Raw genomic sequence first — 15393 nt, 5'->3', positions numbered from 1 at the left:
ACATTAACAAGAACGAAATAACTAAATAAAAAAAAAATGATTAATTTTACAAAAAAGTGGTTTTATTTTTTATCCTGGATCGTCTTACGTATTACGTCTTACGTATTATAATGAGTGGCGTCATTTCAGTTTTTGAGAGAGAGGGACAACATTTTTGACCGACTTAAAATAAAAATGAAAAAAAACCGATCGCTGAAATTAATTTACATTACATTACAATTGCATTTTTATCTCAATAAAAATAGCCTTCTTACATAATTTCACAGACTTATATATAAATCTTTGCATAATTTTATACTTAGGTACCTACTAGTCACTATAATGGTCGTATGAGATAACCGTGGTTACTAGTTACTATCATAGGCATAACCCATTATTTTGAGAGATAACAATGGCAAAATATTTAATACAAATTATGCAGACAGATAGGTACCTATATTACATATTAGCTATTATGAAGGACCAAAACTAACCAGATTACTTAACTAGATTCCCAAACTTTTTTATAGCATACATATATAATATATATATATATATAGGTACTAGATTGGTATTTCTTGAAAATGATAAGTATTAAGCAAAAGTCAATAGTATTAAGTGTGGTATCAAAATATATGCATAAATTCAAGAATACATAATTTATTTTAGTATACGTTATTATTTTATAGAGGGCTCATGTTCCCCCTTGCACCCCTCAATAGGCGCGCTTGACGTTAATACCGTTCACTATACGTTTAACTGTTAAATAAATTGTTCAAACTGTTTCTTGTTAATTTACCTACAACATAAATATGTCTTTAGACATCGGTGCATTGACGCCATACTAAATAAGTTGTAAACTCATCACCACTCTTGTTAAGTATTCGATTATTCGAATACTGTTTTCAGTTTTGGTATTTCAAATACGTTTTGACAAGTGTATTTTAAATACTTTCAAAAGACTTTTTCTTTGAATTTTATTCCAGAATACTAAATATTTTTTTCGTCATTGGTTTTTTTCAACGGATATTTTTGTTTCATATATTACAATTTTAAAAATTGGTCTTAAAATAATAAATTATAAAGCTTAATATTTAATTAAATACGCAGATGACACAATACCTAAAAATCCTATCTATCTTGCTGAAGTTTAACTTGACAATATAATAAGTAGATATGTGACATTTGAAATTATTGAACTAATTAAACAATGTATATTTATTAATTATTTAATTTTAATATTTATCAATAATTTTAATTATACATATGTGATAAACGTACAAACATTTTAATATTATGGTACAAAAAAATACTTGTTAAGTATTTTGACGCAAGTGACCTGTTTTTGACCTTTTTGGGGAGTATTGACTCAACTTGCCGGCTATTATGTAAATCCTGGGGCCTGTGCACCGGGTTTTTTCTCTGACGAACAGCGGTGGTACAGCAGTTATATTATAGCTTACAGCACGCGATAGAAAGAAATTATAGGAACAAAAAAATGAAAAGCAATTAAAAACGCAGACGAATAGTTCACCGACAAAACGAGCGTAGCGCGTCAAATTGATCACACTAGAATGATATTATACATGTATCATAATACACAACATTAATAATAATAATAATAATAATAATAATAATAATAATAATAATAATGATGTTGATTATGATAACGTCAGTAACATTTTGCGGACGGAGCGCGCTGGGAAAACGACCGCCGCCGCCGCAGCAGCTGAACAAGTCGCCGCCGCCGGTGAAACTCGTCCGAACATTATTATTTTCACGGTGATCTGGTCGCGGCCGCGCCGTATATAAGCGCCCCGCGACCACGTCGGTACCATCACATCCGCACCACCGACGCCGACGAAGACGACGACGACGGCCGCGTCCACCGCAACAAGACAACCGTACGCCATATAGGTGCCGAACGACGAAAGCCGAACACCTGCTCCAGTGATACCGACACAAACACCGACCAACGCTAAACAGCAACACAGATATTATTAAAATAATATTATTCTAGTACGCATTATGTCGTCGACGTACGTGTTCGCGCTGTCGTTGGTTTGCGTCGCCTCGGCCGTTATCGGTATCACCGCTTCCGTGCCGCCGCCGCCGCCGCCACAGGGACAACAACAATCACCACCACAACAACAGCCACGGCAAGAGGACGGCGCGGGCTCGACGGGATTCGGCGCGGTCCTGTGGTCGGTGCTGGACGACTGTTTCGGTGACGGCGACTCGGCCGAACCGGCCACAGTGTGCCTCAAGTCAAAAGCGCTAACGGCCCTTGACCGTGCACTCGGCAAGCCCGCGGTGACCGTCGCGGACGGCGTGACCCTGACCGCTAGGGCTGGCAAGTCGTTGGCCGTCGATCCACAAGCCGACCGGGCCGACCACGCCGCCCTGGACGCCGCGCCGGACGCCGACAGCAAGAACGCTCTGCTGGACGACATGCTGGCCAACCGCATGGACAGACTCATGTCAACCAGGACCATCGTGCTGGATGGGGCCGGTCAAGAAGGTGAGCGCCGTATAGATTAACTCAATAACCGTATACACGGTATCGCTGCGATAATACAGAGGTGCTTACGTCTTTTTGGCGATACGTTTCGGCCACAGCGACCGCACCCCCTCAAATCGAAAATAACATATTTTATCCGTTGTTATTGATATATTGTTTTTCGAGGCTTGATGCTCGTTGTACGCGAAAATAGTCTATTATAAAATATAGCTATGGGGACTTCAATGATTCATTATAAATCTATAAAAATATTACCTTATATTTTATTTCGTGTAATCACGATCATTATTAATACGATTATTTTATGCGCATATTGTAATAGACGATAGTATAGAGTATAGAGATAGTGGGATTTACACAGAGACAAAAAGCACCCCGTTCGTATTTTTTCTAGACGGGAAACGAGATGTAAAATAAAATGGAGCATATGGTCACCCTAACTATAGTAAGACCACTAAGACCTATATAATACCACCCTAAATCGATTTTCGACCCATTTAAAGGAAACTTTTAAGTATCTTCATTTTTTATTTCAGGTGCAATATAATTAAAATATTATTTTACATGTGATGGTTGATGTACAGACATTATTGAACATTATTGCACAAACCATTTTAATTTTCTTTTTCAATGGCGTTTAAAGTTTAGACGAGTAGGGTACTCACTATACTTACTTATTTCCACACATTTCCACCTAATCGTACCAAATATTATAAAAACTTATAACGTAGATTTATACTTTAAAATTTAAATTGTACTTCAATGCTCGTTCAGTTATACCTACCATTGATAACGTCTTGCAAATAAAGCTAAATGAGTAATTTGGTCGCCCGTGCATTGTCAATGTCTTACATATATCAAATAGATATTAAATTTGTATTTAGCTGTACCAGTTATGTGTTGTTAGTCATCAAACTTAGATCATTCTATGCTTTTTTTCCCGAAATTTTAAATTTTAAACAAGATATTACGACCATTGGTCGACAATTTTAAAATGTTCATATCTCGCTTTAAAATTTAAATACAAAAAAAAATCTAAAATTAAAATATTTAGGATGTACAAAATTGGAAGTTGGTACCTCAAATTTGGCATGCCGTGTGTTTGTATGCTGGAAACAAAATATTTGGCATGGCATAGGTACCTACTCTCGAGTGTAGTGTAAAATGAATCCGTAACCTCAAAATTTCTAAATAGAACGTTGGAAGCTTTACAAACTATCCGTTGTCTGCATCTACAGGCGCCATTCGAAAATCAAAAATACTGTGGATTTGGCACCTTCTTATAATAGGGTGGGACCTTTTACAGTAATACTTTATTTCAAATATGTTGAATTTTTGAAAACAAGGGCATATATTAATATTATATTATTATAGCGATACATTAATAATAAGCGAAGCCTATGTTATTTAATTATTTTCACTAATAATCGCATTACCAAATAATATCGATCTACAAACGTATAAAACGGCTTATACATTAGACGTACTCAATATATATTGACTTATTTATTGATGAGAAAATTTTCCCGACTCCTCGGTGATTTTTATTGCCATAACATAATATAATATGTGGGCTGTGAGCTGTGTAGCCTTATTTTATGCGAAAACAACGGATTTTCGATTTTCTTTTACTATTTACGCGGACGATACGTATATTTATACTTCATTAATGGTCGTATAATTTATTATTATATTATATCGCACGTATGTCTGCAGCAAACATAAGGGTAATCTTCACGTCATTTATGAAAAAAAAGACTGTTTTCAACATTTTTTAAAATCTATTTTAGTTTTTAAATAGTCGGTTATCGTCCCAACTACGTCGTGTTAAATAACTATTTATTTATTCAGCTATACAGAAAGATCCCTTTAACTTTCTACGCAAATTTATTAATGATAATTCGATAGGTAAGGCGGTAGTTATTCTGCCTCTGATTATAACAATTAAATAATCACTATGATAAAAAAATAACAAAAATGTATGATGTTATAAATACTTCAAAAAGAAAAGAATTAATAAAGTAAAAAGCCTCATTTGGATTGCCTATTATTATAAAAAAAATTACCATATCATAGTACCATTACTTATGTGTTATGTGCACGCGTACTGCTTAAGATTAATAATAAAATCTTTCAGGACCTATTTTTTGCTAGCAAAATAATGTTGATTGAAATATTTTTTTACACAATGATTATTTATTGAAAAATTTAAAATTTTTACACGTTACGTTAAAAAAAAATTATGTCAAAATTTTTTGATTACTTAATCTACTTTCATATTACTTAGTAATGTAATACTATGTTATATCCCATAAAGGTTTATGTTCTTTTTAGAAAAATCCGCGGGCATGGGCTGTTACAGAAATTTCTAAAATATCACGTTACACATTTGATATTTAATAATTATATTGAAACACTTAAACACGTCAAGATGAACATTTACCCACTTTATTATATTCACCGTTATTTCTTTCAAAACAAAATTACTTATTGTACAAAATTACGTGTGATTGTAGTTATTCTTTTAATAAATAATAATAATAAAAAAAAGATATACATTTTAAACTATAATCTGTATGCGTTTGTCAACACCTTCGGGCCTCTTCTATGGAATTTGAATCGAACATAATATGAACTAATATTTATATAAATAAATTATTATATTCTCACCACAGAAAAATAACATTTCGACAATAATCTCAGCCGCCGTCTCATATGTGCGTGTGATTTACAAACCATAATAGTAATAACGATTGTCGGTTAGGTATTTACGTTTCGCTCTGTATCGCACACTCATACTACAGAACGTCACCTAAGGATGGAGGGTTCGACATGTCACGGTACATGAAATTGTTCATCCAGCAATATCCAGCATATCTAAAGAAAAAGTTTCTAAAACATTTTTATTTGGTCCAGTTTTTAAAAACACTTACGGACATAATTATTTTGGGATTCAAATTAAAAATAAAAAGTTTTTAATACCTATATAGTTGAACACGTCTTATGTCCTTGTGCGTAGTCAATTTATGTGACACACAAATTGACAGTGCATACAGACATTAGTTGTATAATATACCAGTACGTCTACATCATCTCCAATCGAACATATTTTTAGATTTTTGCAACCACTTTATAAGTTGAACCGTTACGATAAAAAAAAAAAAATTTGATCCGAAAACTATATTTTTTTCCATATTATAGATAAAATAGTTTTCGGATCATTTTTTTTTTTTTAATTGTAACGTTTGCGAAGTGCCAAGATGAACTGGACATACTTGTTATTTATTAGGTATATTATATTTACTCGATTTTAAATTCGTAACCTCAATCTAAAGTTCGTCCATCACAGTCGAATGTCAAAAATGTACATATACTATTAATTAGTGTAAAACTATTTTTAACATTTCTGTGTTACAACTCTTGTTAATGTTAGATATAAACATGTTGTAAAAGAAAATCGAAAGTTTTGATTTCGGGGTTACATACCGATAACTTACCTGTTGTTTTATATAATATGAGTATTTATATTTTCTATACCGAATATGCATGACCAGTAACCTATAATATTAATCACTGAATTATTTGAGCATACAATTTTCGTTGATTGATCAGAATAGAAATTATGCATAAGAGGACGCCAAAACCGCAAGCGTCGCTCCGTCTTACAATATAGGAAATTTGTGTTCATCAGTTCCAATTATGTGAAGTAAATTTCAACAATATAGAGTGCAAGATTGACCAATTACCAAGCTTAAAGGTTGAGAAATTATCTGTGGTTTCTCGTGGGTTTTTACGATAATTTTATAATCAAATGAGTTATGCAGCTAAAATATTAAAATTTATAAATTCGCTTAAAAATGTAAATATCGTAAAACCCAATGGGAGAACACAGCTAATGTCCTTGCCTTTGAGTTTGGCAATAACGGTAATTGACTCTAAAACACTAAAAAACAAAAGATTAGAACTGCAGTTTAACTGAAACTTGACGCAAACTCGATATATTTTTCGTCGTGGTTTGAAGTAATATATTATATAAAATCGAGTTCTTTCTCTCACTCGATAAAAACGATTGTGGTATTTGCATTAAAAGACGTTGAATTATCTAATGAAACGTTGTCGCTGTATAATTGGTATAATATTATTGCAGGGTACAATATTATCATTAGGTACATTTTGGTTTGATTCTCAAAAATGATTCGTTAAACTTAAAATTTAGTTAAATGGAAGTTTCACTGTATTGACATTTAATATACACAAAGGACCTTTGCACACACACGCATATGGTAGTATTGCATATCACGACTAGTGTCTTCCAAAACCGTTCCTTCGAGTGAATTTAGTATTTATTGTCGGACGAGTCAGTTATGTTCAGCAAATATTAAAGTCCTATTCGTGAATGGGTAAGTACTACACAACAGTTTACAATCATTGTCCAGATGTTCACACGCAAATAATGAGAGAATTTCGCAGAACAAAAATATAACTTAACAGCGTAATCGTATTTTTAACGTTTTAACAATTTAGAAAATTTACTGATAATGGGTTATTTATTTTTTAAAAATCGGCGATAATAATGATATACCTAATTGAATAATAATAATAAAATAATATGATATAATGTATAGTATTGACTTTGCATTGTAATATTGGACTCGAATGTTTTGAGTTTTCTGATAATATTATTAAACCGTGAACCAAGATCGATGTGTGTCACACAATTTTTAACAAACTACCTAAAGGTACCATTTCCTAATCCCTGTATTACGCCAAGTGGAATGTGGATTTGGTTTTCCACGGATCTTAATATATTTAATATATTAATATACAAAACATGATAAAATGTCCATAGATTCCATAAATATAATAATATGACATGGTATACCATGGACTTTTTCACGTCAAAACGTTTTTGCGATTACGCCTCAGAAGTCAAAACTTCAGCACTTTAAATTATAATACCTTTAGGTGGGTACATGCAACCGTCGTCATGACGTGATCTTAACTGCGTGAATTTCGAAAAAAAATATTAAACTATCTTTCAATTTTTCAAATAATATCTCCAAATTTCCCCGTATATAGTATAATGGTATAATTATTAAATTATGACCACTTAAAAATGTTGAGTTGTTATAACTTATTACTAAGTGGTAAGTAACTCGGGTATAGTCGGGTGCGCTACGCTTTATATTCACACACGTGAATCTCGGAAAAATGATTTCAAATATATAATATGCCTGAACAGCTGTAGGTAAGCTGTAATTATTATAGTACCACAAAACTGAGTTCATCAACATGTGAACCGAGGTAGTTAAGTTTTTTCTCGATTCTAAGATAAAATGTTGTTAAAAAGTAATATGATAGCTAGTAGTTAATAGTTATCATACCTACTTACAGCTGCGTTTCATCAACTTAAGAATCACAAGCTTTGAAAAGGATTTGGCTAATGAAATTTACAACGAAAAAATGTTAAACACATTTAGTTAAAAAATTAAACAAAAATTTGGAAACAATTAATGAAAAAAAAAAAAGGTGGGAAAGTGGATTTTGCTATTCTGTACAGAAGGGTCTGTCAGTGGGTCACTGTATAATGGAAGGCATTAAATTTGAATTCAATGATATAATATCATTGTATAAGAAAAACGATTCTGAGTGGAGACGGTATGTCAGTCTAGGTATACGACATATTATACACTTATATCTATGGTATTAAAAAATATATTGACCTATAATATCCACTATAATATACACAGGAATATCACAGTATCCATTAGGTACTTTGTACTTATAACGCGTTATACATCAACAACAAACCATGATACTATCATAAATATATAAAAGTATACTTTAGAAGTTTCAAGTATCCACGAATATAATTATACAATCACAACAAAATAACTAAAATAGTTATTCTAGGTTTTTTAATAAGTAATTTCATCCAAATTTGAACTTAAAATGACTATAAATATAAGCTGTACTATTTTTTAGATTTTTTGGTAAGAGAATTAACTATTTACGTAGAATTTTGTTTTAAATTTTCAATCCTTGGATAAAAAAGTTGAACATTTTATGAATTTTTAACTACGAAATAATTATTCAATTTTAAATTTGATAAATTTTGTCAAAATTCGTTCTTTAAATGCTTATAAAAAAAATTTGTGCCTATGTATTTGTAATATTTTTCAACTGCTATTTTCACAATATATCAGGAGCCTTGTATTAATTTTTAACATTTTTTGGCCCAACAGATAAAACTTAATTGATATTTATAGAAAAAAAAACTAAAAAAATTGAAAACTGATAATGTCCGTAAACAGCTGAAAAAGGGTTAAATTATTTTCAAAATTTTATGGTATATAGAAAATACTAATATAAACATTCAATGAAGTTTTCAAGTATCTACAGTCATTCGTTTTTTAATTAAAACAAAATAAGAAAATCGTTACATGAGAAATCGAATGAATATCAAATGTTGTAAAAATATGAATTTCAAACGCTCATAAAAATTTAATTTGACTTGCTTGTAGACATTTTTTTTTTTAAAAAAGGTAGATAAACCTATGGGGAAACTTTAATTACATTTTCGAATATTAGATTTAAAAAGAAAATGTTTCATGAATTTCTAACTCAAAATAATTTGCAAATTTTCATAATTTATACATATTTTGTCAATATTTGAACTATAGATATTTATAAAAAAAAATTGTGATTATGGATTTTTAATTTTTTTCATCTGTCATTGAAGCAATATACTATGAGCCTTCTATTAAATTTCCAAGCTTTTTTAACCAACAATTAAATTTGTATTGATATTTATATTAAAAAAAAATTAAAAAAATGGAAACTGAAAATGTTCGTAAAGAGCTCAAAATAAGTCAAAATATTTGGAAAATGTTATGATGTATAGAAAATACTAATATAAACATTCAGTCAAAATTTCATGTACCTACTGTCATTTCTTTAAGAGTTACACCAAAAACCAAAATTAATTTTCTCGCAAAACAGATTTTGTGTAAAAATTACCGTTTTTTCCTTAATTTTACTTTTGTTTTTCACGGCGCTTTTGAAAACTACTGGGAAATTTTATTACTTTTGACCTTCCCAAAGTACCAACTAGATTCACTTTCTTATCAGAAAAGATACTGTTGAAGAAAATCTAAGCTTTTTTTACTGTTCTAAAAGGTGATGACAGACACAAAAAAAAAATAAAAAAAAAAACACACACAGCATTGTAAAATCAATACATTCATCGTTTCACTTAGAATCTAAAAATTAAACAGTCTTAAGCAGACTAAGTATAGAATACACAAAATTCACCCACGGGTTCTTAATGGCTAAAGAAAGCACCCCAATTTGCAACACATGTGGAACATGCACAACAGTAAAACACATACTCACTTATTATCTAAAATACGAAGACCTCAGGAAAAAAAAACAATTATCCGAAATCCTGGGACCGGAGGAAGATATTGTAAACAACAAAATAATAAATTTTCAAAAAATGTCTGATATGTATAGCTTATTTAACAAAATATCTTCATAATAATACTGTTTAAAAAGAAAAAATGTAACTACTAATAACCATTGTTGTTAAAGCGTTTTCTTGATCAATAAAAAAAAAAATTATAAAAGTAAAAAAGTGTTGAACAATTTTCAAACATGTTTAAACTCGTTCGAAGATTTTCCACGCATCTACTGCTACAGTGGTGTAAATAGAGACCCTCTATCCACTTGAAAATTAAATTCAAATAATTATTTTCTTGGATTAAAAATCCGCTGGAAGACTTGAAATTGTGAAATCCTGTAGAAAAAAATTAAATGCTTTTTGCCTATGTGCATTATATTGAATCTTTTGGTGTAAAACATTTTTGGGGTTTTTTTAGTGTATTACACTTCCAACTTTAAATATTATCAATATAATTTTACATTCATAATGTTGATATATTAATATAATAAATGACACATGTTTATTTTGGCAGGTCGCAAAAAGAAGGACAAGGCCATGCAACAGGCCATGATGATGGCCGGCATGATGGCTGCCGGCGTCATGGGCCCGATGGCGTTGAAAATTATCGCCCTGATGGCCGGCAAGGCACTGTTGCTGAGCAAAATCGCCCTGCTCCTGTCCGGTTTGATGATGCTCAAGAACCTGTTCCAACCACAGCAGATGAGCGGACACAATACCGAGTTGATCTCATCCGGCCACCATTACGGCCGCAGCATCGACGCCCACCACGCGGCGTATTCGGGCCAAATTCAATAGCTTAGTTATTACAATATTAATATTATATTAAAAAATATATTAATAATATTGTGGGTTTACCCACGCCTAGAGACGTGATATACAGTCAATATTGTCATGACTTATTAATAATTATTAATATTGTCTGTGTAGGCGTCTAATTAATTTATTATTTATTTATTTGTTTATTTATTTATCTACAATTATTTATAAATCCACCGTTAGGTATATAAGTATATTCATTAATTCGAATTTATACCATTGTGTAATTCAAATATCTACAACTGTTATATACCATTAATTTATTAATATAACAAATAATTTGAATTTATATTATACAATAATCATTATAATCCGTAATACCTATACCTGCGCAGTGAAAGACACATTTTCATAAACTTTTTTAATATTTTTTTTTTTTAAAACTGTTATTATTTGTACTGTGTTTTAAAGTATATGATTTATATCTATGTGCTTATTTAGTTATAACTTATAATATATACACAAATTTAAATTATCGAAATATGCAGTATTACATGTCAACAATAAAAAGTCAGTTTTAATGTACAATTCATAACTGAACTATTAAAATAATAATTGTTAGAATTAAATTTAAGTGTAAATTTAAAAAAGGTGGATAAGTGGGTAACGCTCTGCTATGCATTAGGTATTTAGAGAGTCACTGTAATGGATGTGTTAAATTTTAATTCAACGATTTAAAATCATTGTATCTACTATGTATACGAAAAACGATTCTGAGCGAAGACGGCCTCAATAGGATGTGTTAGCCTATAGATATTTCTAAGTAAATGTTATGATATTATTGCTATTAAAGTAATTTATTTTACTATTATACATTACTACATTAGGTACTAAATACTAATACAGTAGGTTGAAATGTTGAATTCATTTTTTCAAAAAAATTGCATTTGAAATTGTAAAGAAATAATTTACAAATTTTAGAGATCTTAATGAATTTTTTCAAAATTTGAACTGACGACTTAAGTTAAAAATTTAAAATTAAATTTGCATAATGAGTATTTAATAATATAGTCTACTATCACTGAAATAGGTAGTGTTTCTATTACTAATCAAGTGTTTTAAAGTCACCAAGCTAAGTTAAATTATTTAGCAGACTATTTTAACATAAATTATATCTATAGTTCAAATAATTAGCTATAAAATGATATCACATTAGGGCCGTTTTGTTTTTAAGCAGAGCTGTTTTTTTTAATCAGCATACCAGAGAAGCACAGGTAGCAATAGTTCAGGCAGTGGCGAATTTAAGGGGGCTCAACTGAGGCAAATGCCCCGGGGGCCAAATTTTTGTGGTGGGAAAATGTTTATAGTGATCCATTACCTATGAGAACTTATACTTTTTTTTAAACTAACTAAAATGACAGCAGCAGACATACAAATATCTACTGAGCTTTTAAAAAATTAATACAATATACAGATTTGGGAACTTCATTTTCCAATGAATGTATTCATTTTTAAAAATTTTTTTTTGTGCCTGTCACCATGGTTTGGGGCAGTCAAACTGCTTTAATATATTGTTACAATGACATTTGAATATATTAAAAATCCATTGTCACAATTTTTTTTTTCATGACTTGATTTCTCGAGAGTCTAGCAAGTCACTGGTGTAAGACGAAAAACATAAATAAATATTATGAATTTATGAATGCCAAATTTGACTGTCTAGTAGTTGGTCATCGATTTTGGTCTCGTGCTTTTATGAAATTATTATTGTTATAACCTTCTACTTGGCGTTATACGGTGATCGGTGGTTGTGATGTTGGTACTTGGTTGCGACCACTGATTCGGTGATATGACGTGCTTATTGAGTCTCGATGAGCTGGATTATGTCCAGTCTTATGTTTTTATGAAAGTCGAAAAGCGTAAATCTTGTATTTGAGTGTCTAATATAAATATAATTTTTAAATATTGGAAAATGTATAGACAGAAAGTATAAATTCCGGAACGTATTAATTGTCCGGTATAGTTAACTAGTAAGCGAAGGTATCCCATGTAACCCGTAACAAATTTTTAAAAATATAAAACAAAAAAAGTAACATTATTACAAAATACAATTTTTATTAATTGAAAGGCTATAATAGTGCGGAAAATATATGCCCGGACTGTACTAACGCGGAATACCTTCGCTATACTGGCTATACTATACCTAAACATTAGATCCTCTTGATCATGTTACTCCAAATATGAAATAGCTAAATTTAAATGCTCCTGCTCGCATGTATTAATATTATATTGAGTTCAGAGTTGATTGTTTTAGGCGTGTCAATGATAATATCAACTCAATTAAGTTTAATAATTGTTTTTTCAGTCGAGTTGACAGTTAACGTCAAGACGTGTCAATGGAAACGTTAAAAAGGTGTATATATTGATCAAGTTTAAAATCAAGTTAACAAATTAACATTAACTTAAATTCTTCTAGTTTTGTTTGGTAAGGTACCTTATTAGTATAAGGTAATTTTTATGCGTACCTTATTTAATAATTTTTTTTTTATAATTTATAAAATTATTAACTATAAATTATGATTATGTACCTTTACAGCGAGTTATAAAATTTTTTGATTACTGGTATTTATTTTAAAACCATTTAAGACTAGCATATTTATATTTATATTTACTATTTAAACGTTTAAATTTAACTTAAATTTATTTTTTGAGATGGTTAAAACTTAAAACTACCAATTAACAATATAAATTAGTTCCATAAAGTAAATAAAGTAATAAAAGTATAGAAAACAATTAATGTATTTTTAATTTGAATTATTATCAACAACACAGAAGATTTCACAATATTCTAAACGGATTATAGGAATAGAATTTATTGATTATTGTTGTACTTTGACTATTGTTATACTAATATTTTAAAAGTTACCTAAATTGTTTTATGGACGATGTCACACGATAGTTTTTAAGGGGTTTTGATATAGGTAATTTTAATGGCAGTATGAGACTCGGTTTCGTTCTTAGTGTTCAAATTCATGATGATAACTGATAAGTAATATTTTTCCAATATTGTGGCAACTAATTGTGACTTCTTATAACTTATATTTCAGTGAATTGTGTATAGGTTATTCAATTTTTGATATACCACATGATATACAGTATGATGCACTACTATATTATGTACATAGTACCTACATGTCAATAATGAACTATAAAATTTGTATTATGTAAATTGTAAAATTACAGCAAATATTGTAATTGTTAAAATTAAATTTAAAAAAGTACTCATACATTAATATTAATACATATTATTGTTTTAAACGTTTCTACATGATTTTGTTAGCACATAAATCATATTATTATCTATTTAGCTTGTAGTCTAAACCAATTCGATTTCCGTATTTCAACTAACAGCTTATAACATATTTATATATTTTTTAAATCTTAACTATTGTTATAAAATCAAATAGGTAATAAAATAAAATAGAATAAATTGGTACCGAGTTATAAGTATTGATTTTTGTATGAAACCGTATTTCAATATTTGAAATTTTGAAATATTGGTTAGTTCGTCTAATATAGAGATAAAAAAATATGAATTATATTAGAAAATTAATCATATTATTTATTATTTTGTTTACATTAGAAAAAGATTGATTTTATCAATCAAAAAATCACTATCACTTTACAACTAATATTATATTACACATAGACGTTACAAAAAATCTCTATAAATTATAGTGTATAGTTATTTTGTTTTAATATTAATAATAATACAACTACAATTATCACAGTTATTGATAAAATGAAAACGAATTTAATTCAGATTGTACTAAATAAAATATCGCAGAAAAATTTCACACTTTCGGGGAATAATCATAAGCCTAAGTTAAAATATGTATATTATATTATGTACCATATTAATGGACATATTAAATCAATATTACTTCAATTTAATAATAAATCGTTCAGTTTCAATACTACTTAATTAAAATAAATTTTGAACATTGTAAGACCTGTTATTCATAGTACCAAAACAAAATGTTTAACGATGGTTGATGAATCTTTTAACAAAAATGTTCTTCTATACGAGTTTATAAAAAAAAACACAATTTATTTTATGAGCAAATCGTATTAATAATTGCAAAGCAAAATAAACATTATTTGAATTATTAAAACAAAATGAATTTCAAAACAACAACCGTTTGTACCGATTATTCATAAAATCTTTCAAAATAACATTTTGAATGTATATATTATACTCATCAGCAGGACTAGGGTTTTAAAGCATTTTTTTTATTATCTCAAGTACAGCATTCAAAGTACAAAATTTGATTCAGACATCAGGGTTTTTAAAATTTTCAAATGTTATTTTGTCCTTTTCTTAGTCATTTTTTAGCGTTATGGGCATTTTTTTATAGGTTTATTGAATTTTTTTGTTTTTATTTTGAATTTATATACATTTTTTTTAAAAATAATTTCATTGGTGTACCTATTTCAAGATTTACTTTTAAAATTCGCCTCCCAATTAAAAGATATTCTTAATTTAATATATTTATACTTCAAATTTAAATTTATTAATATTTAGCTACCTACTAATTATTGTTGTATTTTATGTAAATGAAAAACTAAAAATTGTTAATTTGTTAATAATTTATTTATTTTTTAAGGTCGA

At 29.4% G+C, this 15393-nt stretch overlaps 1 protein-coding gene across 1 annotated transcript; it reads left to right on the top strand.

Moving 5' to 3' along the window:
- The first annotated feature begins 1827 nt into the window (after positions 1-1827).
- LOC100164796 lies at positions 1828-11135 on the top strand. The gene is made up of 2 exons (XM_001948412.5): positions 1828-2500; positions 10477-11135. Exons 1-2 carry the CDS (start codon positions 2008-2010, stop codon positions 10758-10760), a joined length of 777 nt encoding a protein of 258 aa, XP_001948447.1. The 5' UTR covers positions 1828-2007; the 3' UTR covers positions 10761-11135.
- Positions 11136-15393: the final 4258 nt, after the last annotated feature.

This window comes from Acyrthosiphon pisum, chromosome X, assembly GCF_005508785.2.
Source record: "Acyrthosiphon pisum isolate AL4f chromosome X, pea_aphid_22Mar2018_4r6ur, whole genome shotgun sequence".
NCBI classification, from domain to species: Eukaryota; Metazoa; Arthropoda; class Insecta; order Hemiptera; family Aphididae; genus Acyrthosiphon; species Acyrthosiphon pisum.
The sequence above is the reverse complement of the archived record's forward strand: the minus strand, read 5'-3'. Positions and strand labels throughout refer to the sequence as shown.

What these genes read in the sequence shown, in the direction of transcription:
- LOC100164796 (XM_001948412.5), top strand. Translation starts at nt 2,008, where the DNA reads ATGTCGTCGACGTACGTGTTCGCGCTGTCGTTGGTTTGCGTCGCCTCG. An exon ending in GGATGGGGCCGGTCAAGAAG is followed by an intron (nt 2,501 to 10,476) that starts GTGAGCGCCGTA and finishes TTATTTTGGCAG; the next exon opens with GTCGCAAAAAGAAGGACAAG.